This window comes from Mytilus edulis, chromosome 11 (assembly GCF_963676685.1).
Source record: "Mytilus edulis chromosome 11, xbMytEdul2.2, whole genome shotgun sequence".
Classification (NCBI taxonomy): Eukaryota; Metazoa; Mollusca; class Bivalvia; order Mytilida; family Mytilidae; genus Mytilus; species Mytilus edulis.
The window spans coordinates 66,315,269-66,333,538 of NC_092354.1; the positions used below are offsets into that span (position 1 = coordinate 66,315,269).

General features: G+C 32.7%; 2 protein-coding genes across 3 annotated transcripts in view; one reads left to right on the top strand and one right to left on the bottom strand.

The window, feature by feature from the left end:
• The first annotated feature begins 1,745 nt into the window (after positions 1–1,745).
• LOC139496111 (uncharacterized) overlaps positions 1,746–18,270 on the top strand; it is a 198,761-nt gene continuing 182,236 nt past the window's right edge. Inside the window, exons 1-3 of one of the 2 annotated variants that reach the window (XM_071284576.1) lie at positions 1,746–1,910; positions 4,246–4,360; positions 5,361–5,624. In XM_071284576.1, coding sequence (XP_071140677.1) covers positions 1,823–1,910; positions 4,246–4,360; positions 5,361–5,490 — 333 coding nt within the window. In that variant the 5' untranslated portion in view covers positions 1,746–1,822 and the 3' untranslated portion in view covers positions 5,491–5,624. Of the gene's footprint in view, positions 1,911–4,245; positions 4,361–5,360; positions 5,625–18,270 lie in introns of those variants that run through there. The other variant, XM_071284577.1, reaches the window with a different exon arrangement.
• On the bottom strand, positions 10,183–17,737 carry LOC139496107 (GTPase IMAP family member 9-like). The gene is made up of 4 exons (XM_071284569.1): positions 17,517–17,737; positions 14,851–14,883; positions 13,906–13,943; positions 10,183–11,149 (listed from the first exon to the last, which is right to left on the bottom strand). Exons 2-4 carry the CDS (start codon positions 14,879–14,881, stop codon positions 10,262–10,264), a joined length of 957 nt encoding a protein of 318 aa, XP_071140670.1. The 5' UTR covers positions 14,882–14,883; positions 17,517–17,737; the 3' UTR covers positions 10,183–10,261.

Consider the following 18,270-nt stretch of genomic DNA (forward strand, 5'->3'; position numbering starts at 1 on the left):
CTGGTAATATAAAATCATTGCGTCATACATTCTAATACCGATAAATGAATCTGGTAATACAAAATCATCGCGTCATACATTCTTATACCGATGAATGAATCTGGTAATATAAAACAATGCGTCATACATTCTAATACCGATAAATGAATCTGGTAATATAAAATCATTGTGTCAAACATTCTAATACCGATGAATGAATTTGGTAATATAAAATATTTGCGTCATACATTCTAATACCGATGAATGAATCTGGTAATATAAAATCATTGCGTCATACATTATAATTCCGATGAATGAATCTGGTAATATAAAATCATTACGGCATACATTCTAATACCGATGAATGAATCTTGTAATATAAAATCATTGCGTCCTACATTCTAATGCCGATGAATGAATCTGGTAATATAAAATCATTGCGTCATACATTTTAATACTGATGAATGAATCTGGTAATATGAAATCATTGCGTCCTACATTCTAATACCGATGACTTCGACTACTTATATAATGATTCTGTCGTTTGATTCTGATTTGATTTCATTAGGGGTTGGGGTTTGGATCAAGTTTAAAGAAAAAGGCAGGACAGGAGATTTGAAAAAGGCAGGATGAGCAACTTGACAAAACAAAAAGCAGGATGATTAATGTAAAAAAAATGGTCAGTATAAACTTATTAACAAAATATTTACATTGCTTCTAGTATCACGATCAATTGAGGAAAAACAACTTTCGTCTATATTGGCGTTGTTATTAAAGTGTTATGGTAGCCTGGCTTAATCATCAGCAGCAAAATATTATAAATTATTTGTGGCATAAAATTCTATAAAAGCACGACGCCTTCTCTCCCATTTTCACTTGAAAGGAACTTATTGCGAAAGCACCAATGATCGGTATTTTTGGTGCTTGTTTATATCGTAAAAATTACGTGATATCTTTCTTAATTCATACTGTAACATATAAACCACAAAAAAAAACCAAAAAAAAAACCACAGTAAATAGTCAAAACAGTAATACAAACTACACCAAAGAACTACTTCAATTATACTATTTGATGTGATGTGAAAGAGATTTTTCGATAAACTTCATATCTTGCTATGTGAAAGGTTCCCATGTAACTGACATCAAATATATACTGGATAGTCACTATTACTTAGCGGAGATGTGTTTTCTATTAATTCAAAAGAGTATATTTGATATACAACATATCTTTTTATTTTTAGAATTAACAAAGGCGTGGTAAAATCGTGCCACATTACCTAAAATACATGTAGCTTACATAATGCATCTAACATACACATTATCTGTCCATCTAAAGAGACAACAAAATTCAGATTGGAACGCAGAAAAATACATACAAAAATTAACGAAGGTGTGGTGAGATCGTGCCACATTACCTGAAATGCATGTAGCTGGCATACAGCATCTAACATGTTGCATATCATCTGTGCCCTCTTAACATAAAAACAAAAACAGTCACCAAAGGTCAAATTGGAACGTGGATAAATACATACAAATAAAACCCAAATTAGGCACAAAATCAGGTACTACAAGTGAAATACATAGAAAAACTACTAAAATAAGTAACGATTTTTACATCTTTAACAATCAACATACGCCCTTTGGTCTTGTAGTGCGTTTTTAATTTTCTAATTACATCCGCTCTAAACTAGTTCAATAGTTAATTTTATCTTAGTGACCATATTATTAAGTATAAAAATTTTAAGTGTTTTTGTATAAAGTTTGAAGATTCTCTTGGGTTACGGTTGTATTGAAAAGTTTTAACGACTTATTTTTACATCAGTTGTACTAAAGAAGTATCACTATGGGGAATATTATAAAACTAGTTTTCCTTGTGTATATTTTGACCATCTATAACTGTGAAGCGGCTTGCTACTACAAGAGAGTTTCATGTGAGTAGAATTCTGTTTACCTTACTGATAATTCGCAAAATATTTGCAATGAATTAATTATTGCGAAAATTGCAACGGGATAGGTTTCGCGTATTCTATTGCAAATTTTGTGAATATCTGAGCTGCGTTGATAAAAAACAGACCCTATGATACATGTCCACGTATTCAAGTACATGTATAATACTTTTGATTTTCGAATATCCAAATACAAAATAAATTATAAACTCTCGTCTGTTTTGTATGTCAGCTCAATTTTCAAATATTTCCAGACTTTGTAAAGAAAATATGCTATCAAATGTAATGACATTCATTTGCATTAGGTCAATGTCTATCCGACGCAGCCATATAATAGCAGCACATGTATGATGGTCTGGATTGGGGATCTTTCATTTTTGTATAAATTAAATGTCATGGTCGTTTTTCTCTACCTTTATAATAGTTGCGGAATCATAGTTCTAAGGTCCTTGTGTTATTTTTTGACTACTTGCGGACTAAAAATCTATGGTCCGCAAATAGTAAAAAATAACATAAGGACCTTAGAGCTACGGTTCCGCAGCTACCTTTATAAATAGTGGCTATTCTACAATTACTTAATAACTGTAGTCTGGGCATTGTTCTTTTCTGTAATCGGTATATATTTGTCCAATTCTTTCATCTATAGTTGCCTGCTAACATACTATAGTAGGGCCTATACTGTCAACTTACTTTATTTTCGCAACTTTCGCGAGTAGAAAATAACGCGAATATAAATTGTGACGATTATGTTAAAATTTAATCTTTCCTTTTTTAACTACATGAACCAATTTGACAATCGCGAACTTATATCGCCGCGAAAAGGGCTAGTAAGGGCTAAACGCGAAAAAAAGTATCCCCGAAAGTAAGATGGTTTACAGTAGCCTTATAAAAGTCATGAATTACCCCTAGTATGATGCATGGCACATGTATGATAGTGTGGATTGGGTTTACATGATAAAGAATAATGGGCAACAAAAAAAACCCCAGAGAAAGTGAGCATGAGAAATAAAGATTATAGAATAATTGGGTGCTAAAATATTAAAAAGTATGTCATTTAAAAAAAAAAGGAAATGAGGCTTGATCACATTTATAATAATGCATTGAAATGTCTTAGAATAAATGTTGCGGTTATACGAAGGGAGATAATAAGATCTTTAAAACAACAACTGATTTGCAAGTTGCAGTTGTCTCCCATTGGTTACAGGAAAGGAAATCGCTTTCTCTCTTTCAAATCTTTGTGTTCAGTTTTGTGTGTAACTGTTCATTTGTTAAAATTGTGTTATTGACATTTTATTATACTGTATAAGAAGAAAAAAATACATGTTTATGAAAATACAATAATAATACCCGCCACTCGTAATTGAAAGACAATTATGTCGGCTATCAATTAAAGACATTCAACATGTCAGACTTACAGAAAGAGGGACGGACAGGAATACTTATAGAAAGATTAATATCAAAAGGAAAATGTTGTACATAAAAATTAGACATAAACCCACTGCAATTTTTTCACCTGTCCTAAGTCAGGAATCTGATGTTCTGTAGTTGTCGTTTGTTGATGTGATTTATAAGTGTTTGTCGTTTCTTATTTTTTTATATAGATTCGACCGTTGTTTTTTCCAATTTGAATGGTTTTACACTAGTTACTTTTTGGGGCCCTTTATAGCTTGCTGTTCGGTGTGAGCCAATGCTCTGTGTTGATGACTGTACTACTTTGACCTATAATGGTTTACTTTTATAAATTGTGACTTGGATGGAGAGTTGTCTCATTGCACGCATACCACATCTTCTTATATCTACCCAACGGCTAACTACAAGTCAACAACACAATTGAAAAATCCAATCATTAGTCAAATACACAAAAAATTGACGCTCAACAAAAGTTAAAATAAAAACAAAATGAATCAAAACAAACAAAACAAACAAATAATCCCTTACCCAAACCTCCACAAAAAGCCAACAACACAAAATAAAAAGACATTAATAAGAAAAGAACAAACAAACACAACTAGAACAAAAAGTGCAATTACTAATTTTATATTTTTGGCCTACATGTTATCCTGTAAATTTCATCTCAAAGCGCATTGGAAATGAAATGATAATATAAAAAAGAAGATGTGGTATGATTGCCAATGAGACAATGATAAGTCTATTATTACAATGCCTAACATTTTTTTCCTAGAGGAACATCGACTACGTTTTTCTGTAAGTGTTGACATTATTATGTTTTATTACTTCATTGAAACTTATCAATACAACGGCAATCCAAAGTATATTCAAACTTTTATATAAAACGCACATAATTCTATATATTTTGTAGCTGGTCAAGGGTTAGGATGTTCAATAGGAAACCAGCCCATTGCACGTGGAGCCTCCGAACGTGTCGGATGTGACAATTGTAGATGTGTTCTCCCTAGACTTGTACAGTGTTGTTCGTAAGTATATGTTTAGTATAGATAAGGGGCGATTAAAATTAATCGTTTTAGCAGAGGCAGATTTAGGGGAGGGTGCGAGGATTCCCAAAGTGTTTTTGCATAAGACTATGTTGGTTTTAACAATACAATTTACAGGAGGATACATTGATTTGGAAACCACATCTTTGCTATGAAAAAGACTAATTGAACTAGTATATTGAGTTTGAACATTCTCATTTATAAAAAAAAGATCTTTAGTTTTCAGTCTTGGGTGTTCCTCATGTCTTTTGCACAGTATACTGTCTTGTTATTTATGAAATTATATATGTGTTTATTGTTGTTGTAGTAGTTTTTATGTGTATTTTTTGTGGAGGTGTAGTGTCAGGGATTTTGATATGTTTCCCCTTTATTTCTCGTGAGGATTTGTTTTGCATGCTATATGAACATACAATTTTGTCCTCTTAATGCGGTTCTCTTCCAAGCAATAAAAATAAAACTGAGAAAGTTAAAGCGACAACAACCCGACCATAGAGCAGACAACAGTCGAAGACCACCAATGGAACTTCAATGTATCGAGAAAGCCTTTTATTGTATCCCCCCCTGAAGACTTTTAAAATGTTATTATTTTTGCATTACATAATGATCCAGGAGACTGCATGTAATTCAGAAGTTGTCGTTTATTGCCGTATATCATATGTGTTTCCGTTCATTATTTTGTACATCAATCAGGTCGTTAGTTTTTTCGTTTGAATTGTTCTACTATGACATTTGTCATTTTTTTGGGGAGCCTTTCATAACTGACTAAGTGGTATGGGTTTTACTCATTGTTGAAGGCCATACGTTGACATACAGTTGTTATAATTTCTGTGTCATTTGGTTTCTTCTGGAGAGTTGTCTCACTGGCAATCATACCAAATCTTCTTTTTTGTATGAAGATAGCAAATCATCCAAGTGTAAAGAAGTAATTTATAAAGCTGTATATAAAAAGCTATAAGGTTAAAGTGATTATTTTGTATTACAGAATGGGTATGAGAATAACAAGTCATCCAGATGATTGTAAAGTAATAGTACAGGGATGTACAGAAGTAGCTGTCAAGATTAACGACGAGTCAGTACACTGTGTAGAGGGGATATCTGGAGTCGGACGATGATGAAGTTCGTGTCATATATACGTAGACATTCGCCCGTGCATATTTGTAATAAAACTTAAAACTTTGAACTGTCATATGTATACACGTACACATTCGCCTATGCACATAATGCAATAAAACTTGTAAAACTTTAAGGGAACGACAATTTGATAATTGCATAGGTGTTGAGCCAGAGGCCAGCATGAAAAGGTGAAATTATGTTCAATGATACTGTATTTATTTGGCAAAATGAACAATATGCAGACTCTAAGTCGTGTCTTATCATTTATATTGTCTTCTTGGATTTTTATTTTCTTTGATGAAATGAGATTGAGAATGGAAACGAAGAATAGACGAATTGTGCACATCTTGCTACACGCATAAAATTTGGCATAGACCTTGCTGAACTATTACATTCAGATTGGGAGACATTTGAAAATTATGTCTCACTCCCGGTTAAATCCAAAATGGCGAACATCATACTAAAACCAGCCAAATATCGAAGGCTAGTATATGAAAAGGTGTTATAGTTATCATACTTCTATCATAATATTTGGTACAAACCTTTGTTGTGTACTACTTTTTAATATATATTATAAAAATTAGATGTCTCCAAAAACCCTACAACCGGTAAAATCCAATATGGCGGACATTGTACTAAAATAAGCTTATTTTTTAGGGAGGGTAATTGAAATGAATTTAAACGTATTGCTACTATCATTATATTTCAATTGTGCTTCTTATGGATACAATTTATAGGACATATGTCTTTAAACCCCTACCTCCGGTAATATCTAATATAACGGACATAGATATATCATTTTTTTTTATTTAATATCATGTTAAAAAAAATGTTCTTTTGTGCTGGTCATTTAATTTTTGGCTTTAAATTATCCTCAAAACCACTAATTCTCTTTTATATTTACAAAGTTAAAACCTCCAGTTAAAAACAATATGGCAAAAATTTCAAAGATGAGTCCTCAATCTATATCTTCGAGGTAGAGTTTTTTAATTGATTGAAACAAATTAAAGTCGCTAAAGTACATCCACAATGTACATGTACAAGCTTCCACAACGTACAAGCTCCTGACAAGATAATGAGGCCTCAGAATTTTTTTTTTATTAAAAGGGTTCCCATGCATCCTCTTTGTTCTTTTGCCATCCTGTAGCACCTGGACTGGATAGCATAAGAGTCAATTTCTGACTCGTCCCCCTAAACACATGCCTTAGTATATTGCACGTTTTACATGCTAGAAAAGACTAGAGCAAGATGAGTGAATAGCCTAAATTAGCCTTTCCTTTTGCGAAAATAGTTATTTTCTTGCTCCGTTCACCCCATCTGATATGTTTGTGCGATCGTACAGTAAAACCACGGTGATTTAGGCTGATCAATCATCATTCCTAATGTTCAAGTCACATCTTCAAATGCCATCAATATCTCCCACGCAGTCTTTTTTACGGAGAACCGTATCACCACCAGTAAAGGCATGGATCACAGGAAGTGTGTGTGATCACTCATTGCCTTGTGCATTTGAAAGGTCATGGATAGATATTTATCAAAAACTTTTTGCACTCCCAAATACATGAAGAGGCTGACACTAGAATCATGATGCATGTGTCTGATGCAGTGAACACGGACTTAAATGAGTCATGATTCAAACAGTCGATACTGATGCTGCTATCATTGCTGTTTCGCTATTCCGTGGCATGGGGACAGACGAACTATCGCTTGCGTTTGGAGTCTATCCACGACCTTTCAAATGCTGTAGGCATGAAGCGATTACACGTTTGCTGGAAAAAAAAGACTGCGTTGGTGACATGTATGGCATTTGAAGATGTGACTTCAGCATCTAGAATGATGATTGATCAGCCAACATCACCAGATATGGATTTGATAATGTCATTGATAGAACGATACGTGTTTTAACTGTAAGATCGGACAAACTTGTCAGATTGGGTTAACGAAGCAAGAAAACATCTAATTGAGGCTATTTCCACGAGCTGGTCTAGTCTTTTCCAGCATGTAAAACGTGTAAAATGTATGGCTGGTGTAATTGAGTAACAAGCTTGGAATAGGTTCCTATACTAACTAGTTCAGACGCTTATGAATGGCGATGGGACAAATATGATACAAAGGAAACCATTTGGACAACTCTCTTTTGATGCCTCTTCATCTTGTCAGGAGCGTGTACATTATGGATGTAAGAAAGGATGCCACAGTCTTTGGAAATGTGGAAAATCAGTTCTGCCGTGTACTGCTTTATGTGCTTGTGGTGGTGATTGTGAATACACATGTATTTAGTGATTCTACATCGACATCGAGGATACAGATTGAGGACTCATCTCTAAAATTTACGCCATATCGTAATTTTACCGCAAGTGACAACTTTGTATTTACACATTTACAACATAATAGTGAATTAGTAGTTTGAAGATACCGGCATAAAAAAAACCAATTTTTATACATTTTGAAAAAAAGTTGAATATTGAAATTAAAAGTTGATATTTCTATGTCCTCCTTAATGAATATTACCAAAACTAGGGGTTTTAAAGACATATGTCCTATACGTTGTATCCATGACAAGCATCAAAGAAAAGTTCCTGCAGAATATAATGATAGTAGCAATACGTTAAAACACATTTCAATTACCCTCCCTAAAATACGTTTGTTTTAGTAAAAAGTCCGCAATGTTGGATTTAAACGGAAGTAGGGTTTTCAAAGTCATATAATCTATAAAATATTTTCAAAAGTAACACATACCAAAGGTGTGTGCAGAGTAGTATAATAGTAGCATGATTATAACACATTTTCACATATCAACTTTTGATATTTGGCGTATTTAAGTATAATGTCCGCCATATTGTATTTTACCGGAAGTGGTGAATTTTTTCAGATTGCCTCCTTATCTGAAACCAAAGAGTAATGCTAGATGAAGTGCCAAGTTTCATGCTTGTAGCAGGATGTGCACAACTCTCTATGAAGTCGCCGTACTAATGCGTCAACGAATCAAAAATCGTAACAAAGAGCAGAAAACAGCACAAGGCCACCAATGGGTCTTCAACCCAGCGAAAAAATACTGCAACCGGACGTCACGCTTAACTCTTAAACATAAATGAAGCAAACATTAAAAAAGATACAAAACTAGCAAAGTTCAGCTGTGCTTATACATTGTAATTAAAGAAAAACCTATTTTGTATTTGTATGCCTGGAGATCCCATTTCTGCGTTTAGAACTTAAACCGCCGCAATTGTTTTTATAGACATCATTGTACTGCTTTTTCTGTCGTACATCAATTTACTATACGAATAACTACTTGTTTAGCTTTTATTAACCTCGAATTTTATACAACCGCAATATATTCAACGTGATATTCAATAATCTGTTTTATTGCAAACACTTTCAAATACAAAATTAAATCGATGTAAGACTTTACGCTCGTACATGTTCACACTTTACTTTCCAAATAAACAGAGATGTGCTCCTTACACAACATTGCTACAACACAGTAATGATGAAGAATGACTAAAATCGACACAACATTAGTTTTACGGTCACCATCACGATTTGGTTGGTCGATTGTATCATTCAATGTATAGCCTCGGTCACACATTACCGGATAGCACGAACAATGGAGCATAACGGATGAAAATAAAAGTTGTCCGTTGACAAAATTGTTATTCGTTGGGAGTCCGTTGTTGTACTGACCGAATAAAACGGACGTGTAACGAATGCATAACGGACACACACCGGATATGCAACGTACGAGAAACAACGGACAAAACGGATGTCGAACGTAAATCCAACGGACGAGTACCGCATAAAACGGACACCTAACGGAAGCGTACCGGATAAAACGGATGAACAAGACATACGAAAAATTTAAAGGCGACAATATTAATACATGTAAATCGCATAAATATTCAAAATGTTTCTGCGTAACTGGTTTTGGCTTGTTCTTCAAAGCGCCGCCAAATGGCAGTGTCTGGCCTGAATAAGAGCTGCTTGATTGTGGAGACGTGCCCTTACTCTAAGATTGATTATGAATAATAATAATTCATGAACCTTAAGAAATCTGACATACCAATAATTGGCATTTCTGACATGAAATTTTCAATTGGCATTTATCCGTTTCAGATCCGTTCATCATCGGTTTTATCCGTTAGACGTCCGGTAGAAGTCCGTTTCACATTCGTTCAATATCCGTTTTATCCGTTAGACGTCCGTTAGAAGTCCGTTGGTGAATTTATCTGCCAGACCCCAACGGATGTATAACGGACACGTAACGGATACGAAACGGAAACGAAACGGACGAGTAACGTACAAAACGGACGCCTACCAGACGTTCAACGGACATTTCATCCATTGGACGTCCGTTCAAAGTTTTGAACATGCTAAAAAATTTCCACCGGAAAGAACGGACGTCGACGGATAAAACGTACTCTAAACGGACATGCAACGGTCATGGACGGACGTCTAACGGACTAGAATACGAACGGATTGAAAAAAGTTATCCGTTAGGCATCCGTTTGAGCTATCCGTTAAGGTATGACCGAGGCTATCGTTGTACTAGCGATATGTTTTCGCGGTCTTGGATCGTTACATGTATATACATTAAACTCTATAGTCTCATGATTTCAAATTTTACTGATTGTGTCCTGTTCAAGTTTGACAATAGTCAATAAAATATCAATAAAAAGGTCAATATACATGTATCACAAACTAAAAAACAAACTTTTAGTTTTCAATTTCTGTGAAAAATTGCAAATATATACATGATTTCTTGTTTCATTTTCATGATATCGAACATAAATATTCGGTAATTGCTTTTGGGATATACCAGGGTATAAACACTTTTAATAATGACACACAAATCAATTTTGTAAGATCAAGTAAAATGTTTTGAAGATCTGACGTAGAAGAGTCATTCTCAGAAATATTCCATTGTAGTAGTGCACGCGATTTATTTACTACTGCCACTTGTGGCGATCCCATATTTATTACTGCTACTTGTGCCGCCACCAGTATTCGCTTTTCTAGGGTTTCCTCTATTGCTTGAAGTAGAGCATTGCTGTAATAAGAACCACTATTCTGGTTTTGAATTTTTTCAATAAAAGTATTTATATGATTCCATTGATCATCGATTTCATCCGGCTGAGTTAAACGATTATTTACAAACAAAACGTTTCCTTTGCACCGACTTATCAAATTTCCTAGATGACCAGTACACTCTTGCAAAAATTCTTTTTCGGTTACTCCATCAAATTTTAAATCATCTTTCCCAGTAAAACATATGATCATATGGCTGTAGAGACTTTCTTTCAAAAGATCTATGACTTGACTAGTAGTCTTTATTTCTTCTTCTGTATACCTTTGTGCTTTCAATACATACACAATAACATGCGGTCCAGGTGACAACATACTAAAACACCTGACTAACTCTAATTTCAGTCTTTCTTCTGTCATTTTAGTGTCAAATAATCCGGGAGTATCTACGACTGTATATACTTTTTCTTTCCATCTCATTTTCCCCATTGTTGCTTCGGATGTAACTGAATTTGATGAAGATTTTGAAGAGAAACATTTCCGCCCTAAAATAGTATTGCCCGTTGCACTTTTCCCGTTTCCTGTTTTGCCAACCAGTAAAATCCTTATTTCCTCAAGATTGGCATACGTGATGACCTAAAGTATGTAAAATATAATCGTGAAATAAAAAAAGTTAAATAAAAAAAGTCAAATAAAAATGTGATATATTTCCCACTAGACGTAAGATTTTGATCACACTGAAGAGCGATGGTGGCCTTATTACGCTATCGTATTGACAGCTACGCCGAAGTGTGATGGTGTTTACGCTTAAGCGCGATGGTCTACACAAACAACATTCAAAATTGTTCATGTCAATGCAGAAGTTAATCTGTACTATGTTAGAAGCAGTTTCAAGGTTTTTAAGTTAATAAAGGGCTTATAACCGTTTAAAACTACGGGAAACACAGAGAATTAGTAGATAGGGATAAACTAGTAACCCACGAGAGAAACAAAGAAAAAATAACATGTTTACGTAGAATTATGTCTAGATGAGAAACAAAGAAAAAATAACATGTTTACGTAGAATTATGTCTAGATGACGATCTCTCCATTAGTAAGCAACTGAAATTAAAAACAGACATAGGCTATTATGAATGTAAATTTATATACTGCCTGCTATAAAATAAATCTAAATCTAATAAGAATTGCACATCTGTAGATTTTAAACTAGCCATCATGCATCAAATAGACCATCGCACTTCAGTGAAGTCCTTCGAGCTGCAGCGTGACCATAACACTTCAGCGTTTTCATCGTACCTCCTAGAGTTACACATAAACAAATTTAGCGGTAACCAATATTCCAAGTGTGAAATTTGAACAGAATTGATTAGTAACACACACAGCAAAATTTTTGTTGATTGTTATTCTATGTTTGATTTTTTTGTATTATCAGTTACATCAAAAGTTTTCCATCTGGTAAGTATAACACAATGAAATCGTTCAAAGTTAAACTTAACTTGTATTAAGTGGTTCCTTTAAAATGATTTAGTTGCGAAATCATTGTTCACAAAGACGAAATTTTGCCTTATCAAGGAGAATTGGATGTCGCTAAAAAACTGCTTCATATGTCTATAATGGTGTAAAAAAAATGAAATTCAAGTCATACGTCCAGCCAGATCGAAACAATTTTTCTTCACAAGCATGGGCAAACAAGATGTAAATTAAAAAAAACAAAAACACCAGTATAAAGAAAGATGTCGAGAAGACGAATTATAAATGCTGCATTTACGCATCTACGATTAAAAGGAAGACAGAAGTGTTCTTTTTAAAATAATAATCGGTGTCACCGATTCACTTTATATTAACCTGTTAAAAAAGAATCAATAACATATACAGATATATATATATTCAAATAATATCCGAAATAAAATGACAGACCTTTATAGTAGATAGTTATCAAAGGTACCAGGATTATAAATAAACTCATCATAGATACCAGGATTAAAGTTCATATATACGCCAGACGCGCGTTTCGTTTACAAAAGACTTAGTACGCCAGACGCGTATTTCGTCTACACTCATCAGTGACGCTCATATCAAAATATTTATAAACCCAAACAAGTACAAAGTTGAAGAGCATTGATGATCATAAATTCCAAAAGGTTGTGCCAAATACAGCTTAGGTAATCTAAGCCTGGAATAAGAAAATGCTTAGTTTTTCGAAAAAAAGTTTTTTAAACAGGAAGTACACAAACAATTAACATCGGACAGGACATGGTATTATTATAAGAACACATATTTATTAAAAGAAATGACACAGATTTTTTTACGAATAATCCGATTGGAGACAGATCGGCGTGCGGGGCAAGAACACATATTTGAGTCTAGCTATTGACATACATACTTGATTAATACTATAAATATACTACTGTAAAGGGACAACCAATATAAAAAAAACTTAAAGTTACTGAGACAGTGATTGGTAAACTATTTAAGAACTGAAATGAACATTTTGATCCGAGCAGCTCTAAAAAGATTGAACATTATTTACTTGTAGTATTTAGTCTCTGTTTATTTAAATGCTAATCCACTGCTATACATTTGGCATCGTTTAGGTAATTAGCTAACAGTTTATTAAGATTTGCTAATTGTTCAGTAGTTGCTATTCACATGCACAAATAAAGATCATACTAAATTGTGTCAAATGGTCCTGAACAGTGCTGGACTTAAGACAAGCGACGCGTCTGGACAGCACCAAATGTAATGCTAGAATTATCACGATTGCTTTGAATCAAATTGAACAAGAGAAGAACTACCAACAAATTACGAATAAAAATAATGCTGATTTTAAACGCAGTAATGTACTTTCAGTAAGCCTAGAATTTTTACGAAATTGCATGTCAGTGATAAACTGTTATAATTTTTGATAAATGTTATATGCAATTAAGAAGATGTGGCACGGCTCTGATGAGACAACCCTCGAACAGAGACGAAATGACATAGACGTTAACAACTATAGTTTACTGTTCTGCCTCGGCCAAAGATAACATACAATCTAAGTATCTTCTCTCTTTAAAATACACTCAAAAGTTGACTGTTTTTTTTCTATTCTTTCAACAATATTTCATTATCTGATTATCAACAGTTTAAACATAAATGACATAATTGGTCTCACTCTCTTACATGAATGATGTTTTAGGGTTAGGCATATCATACGTGACAATTGGGGAACGTTGGCAACAAAACCTCATGACACATGTGGTGGTGTTCACTTCCAAAGTATGAACTATTCATGTGTATGCAACATTAGATTTTCTTGTTGTCTTGTTAGGACTGTCGTGATTTAAAATCATGGTGAATTAAGAAAATAAAATTAGTGTAAATTTCAACGATAATTATTAATAAACTTTTACCTCAGTTTCTTTCGTGATTGGATATCGTCTTTCGTCACCTGAAAAAAACACGAATAGCTGCAAGAATTAATATCATATCAATGAAGAATGTATATGAAAATATTGGCATTTAACATCCAAGTAAAGGCACACAAAATATTTTTGAAAAAGGAAGATAGAAACAAATAGACTTTTTTTATGATTTATCAAAGACCAAGGATTTGTAAATTAACATGACATTGTTTCGTGTCCAGATATTTTACTATTTTTGTCGGTACTTGTCCTCTAGGAAAAAAAAAAAACTAAACAGAAATAAAATGTGTCCTTGCAGTTACAATCAAAGAGAGCAAGTTTTTTTTGTTTTTTTTTAAAGATGAATGGATAAAAAAAAACTTTAACAAATCTATATATGCATTTACAATGTTTATTACATATTGAACAGAGTCGGAAATGATTAAATAAATGTCCCTTTCTTTCTTTTTTTTCAGCTTTCTCAGATACTCTTATTATCGGAAATGTGAACAATTTTATTTCGATCTTACTGCCTTAATATATTTTTTACGATTATGGAATTGATTCTTAAAAATACTAAGTAATGACGTCACGTGGGGTTTGCTTGACATCTTTTCTGATCAAATCAATATTAGAGCAAAAAGAATCATCCTAAACATGAACACAAAATGTATGTTATGCATAAAGATACGCTCAAAATTAACTGTTAAGTGAGAAAAGTTGAAACCGGAAGTAAACGTCCATTATTAGTCCATATGCCATTTTCCGTATTGGCACTGTACGAAAAGCAATATTATGTCCTTATTTTTGGTACCTATTTGAACTTGATGACTAATATCATGTTTCATGTATCAATATTTGCAAATAAAAGATGATTTTCCATATATTTTACAAAGAAATTAAGATTATATGTTTTTTTTATTCAAATGAACATTAATATACGAAGTAACTCACCTTTTATCGACTCTTTGTCATTTGACGCCATGCCTATAATATGTAAAAGTTAACTGTTAGCAGAACATGTAAAAATATTCAAGATTCAAAAAACTTTGTGCGAAGAAGTTTGATAAAGGTTTTGTTGGCTTGTAAAATACAATAAATTGGCACAGAGGTGAAATAGTACATCATCTTATTAAGAGAACAAAATAATATATGTATATTATTATAGGGTTATTGCATGAATATTGGGGAATATTGTCCCGAGTAGAACTTTTATATTGCACAAGCTTGAGAGTGCAATATATGTTCTATGAGGGACAATATTCCCCAATATTCATGCAATAACCCTTTTATTGTATAGCAATATATTATTTGAAAATAAAAATTGGTTGAAACTAAAATTTTGTCGTTGATGACGTCATGAATTTTGATGATTTATTGCACTAGTGCAATATTAGAATTTATTGCACGCTCACTTTTGGCTACTTTTTGTGGGAAATATTATATTGCTATGCAATAATATATAATATATTATATATAATAAAAACTGTAACGTAAATTCCCAAACGTTTCAGCAATTACGGCTTTCTTCAACATTGAAACAACAATTCATTGCTTGGATACATTACGTTATAATTACTACTATGACGTTCATATGCCGCGTTTTTTCCCCCTTTTTTATATTAATATTTTAATTATCGTTCATACATTGTGTTGAGTCCATCAGGCTCTAAAGTTTTTATTTTTTTTATCCAAAAGCCTTTTTTAGTTTTTCGATAAATTTCTGTTCCCAATACCCTTTCTATGGCGGTATCTTATAAATTTTTCATCGAATGATTATGCTGAATTAAGTGGTTGGCTCCCGCATCTTTTGTTTTCTTTGTTCGTATTTTTGAAAAGTTCTATAGCATCCGTTGATATAGTGTATCACCCGTTTGTCCTACATTTTTTTCGCATTTTGTACAATTAATTGCATATACTACGCCTACGGTTTTGCTATTTATTTGTCCCTGAATGGTATATTCTTTCTCGTTGTTGTCACAAAATACCTTGGTTTTATTGATGTTTAAGCATAATGCATAATGTTTACCGCATGGTCCAAATTCATTAGTTTGTTTTATTACATCGAAATGGGAGCGGAGGGAATTTTTGTTTGATAATTTATAACTGAACGATCATACATTGCCATGTATGATCTTTCAGGCATACATTATTTCATATTAGTTTTAAAACAATTATCTACGATGAAAGATATAAAAGCATGTAAAAGATGCGGAATTTTCATAGCGAATAGTTTAACCATCATGTATTTAGTCTAAAAATTCATATTGCATTTTGTTTCAAATTCTTTGTAGTTAAAACCATACGGACACAAAATCATTGAAAAAAAAAACCAATCCTTTTGTTCATTTGTTTATGTTTGATGCATATTTAAAGATGCTATATACTAGTACTCATTTCTTATTTAAAAATAGATTTGTGTTATCATTACCGTACGATGAAATATGTTATATGCAATTACGTTTTCTAGTGCCGTGTTGTAAAGAAATACACAATGTAAATATTTATGTCTTTATATAATTGAATGATTTGCTGCTGTTTCCATTTATAAGTGATCAACAATGTAGATGATGATTTATAATGGTGTCACAAAACAAATCAACATTTACTACATGTGCTCCTATAGCTCTTTGCAGAAAAAATAACATTGTTGTGTGATTATGTAATTTTCTAAAATTGTAACACTTATGCATGCTATCATTTGCATGAATGCAATTGTTACTGAGTGAAATATATAGTTTAACCAATATAAGTCCAAATTGTTTTAGATTTAATATTCTACATAATATTCATATCTAATTGTTTTGATTATTATAAGTAATGTAACGGCAACCTCAATCGGTTGATACGAGAATGTAGTTTTGGTAAACAAAAACACACAGTTTCTGTGACACGATGAAGTTATTTGTTTGCTTTCATTTCAGCCAAATAACTTAAGTGTGTAGGTCAAACACAATCTTTTGTTACCGTACTTACTAGCTGAACCATGTATACTATCCTCATAAAATAGTAGACAAGTCCGACAGATAACCAGTATACAATGTTTCTGTCTGTAGAACTAGACTACTCCGAAAGTCATTTTTTTCTAATTGATTTTCTATTTACAAAACTTTGAATTTTTCGAAAAATTAAGGATTTTCTTATCCCAGGCATAGATTACCTTAGCCGTATTTGGCACAACTTTTCGGAATTTTGGATCCTCAATGCTCTTCAACTTTGTAATTGTTTGGCTTTTTAAAGATTTTGATATGAGCGTCACTGATGAGTCTTATGTAGACGAAACGCGTGTCTGACGTACTAAATTATAATCCTGGTACCTTTGATAACTATTTGGCAACATGAAAACGCATAAAGAGAGCAAACCCAATTTGCAGATTTTAAAGGGCATGACATAAGAATGTATTTCTATAGATGTACTATCGATGTATATTTGTTAAAATCCACCTAAAATAAAATCAACATATCCATTAACGTTTACATGTTTTTTGGTGAATGTCGGCTAATAACCTCTGAAGTTGTTGAAACAAAACCGTCACTGTTACGATTGAACTATCCAGGATATTTTCAAATGTCATTTCAGAATACTTTTGTTTTTGTAATTTGATGTATATAAAACTTACCTTATTCTTCTAGCAGTAGTTTCGAGACATTCAAATTATCCAATAAAAATGTTATATAAGAAGTACCTGTCAGTGAATTGATATGTCAGAATTGCATGACTAGAGTGAAACGAAGGAATGAACCATGCCAATTTGTTGGCAACATACCAAAAGAAGACGTATCGCTTAATTCCTGTCATTCAAAGGATAACTTGAGATTTCAATAGAGTTTAGCTTTATTAATAGTAAATACGAAGCCAGTGAAATAATATGAAATATAAATCCATAACACGTATATCTCCTCATGATTATACTTTTTGACCTTACCACTTATTGTCATACGTTTACAAGGAAATGTGAGGTGTACATGTGCCAACTAAGAATAACACAGACACACAACAACAAGTATTTATATTATAAATAATAATTAAATACTTTTGTTGTATAATTTTACCATTCAGGTTTAATATGTACTATTATGTACATATATATATATTCTTTTAAGTGATTATTGTCTCTCATAAATCTGTACAGATTGGCTTATGTATACAAAATGTATCTTTTATAAATGTATTGTGTAATTTTATACATAAGTTGAGACGTAAATAAAATATTGAATTGAATCGAATTGTTTAACTCATATCATATTGTCCCCAAATCGGATTCCGAATGTCGGTAATTAACTGTAAACAAAACTTTGACATTTTGAGAAACTATGGCTTTTCTACTTCAGGAATAGATTACCTTAGCCGTATTTGGCATAACTTTGAGGGAT

Bases quoted from the DNA above. Each gene is read 5' to 3' on its own strand.
- LOC139496107 (XM_071284569.1), bottom strand. From the start codon at position 14,881: ATGGCGTCAAATGACAAAGAGTCGATAAAAG. The intron at 13,944-14,850 runs GTGAGTTACTTC...TGTTTTTTTCAG, and splicing joins TGACAAAGAGTCGATAAAAG to GTGACGAAAGACGATATCCA. The intron at 11,150-13,905 runs GTAAAAGTTTAT...TACATACTTTAG, and splicing joins CAATCACGAAAGAAACTGAG to GTCATCACGTATGCCAATCT.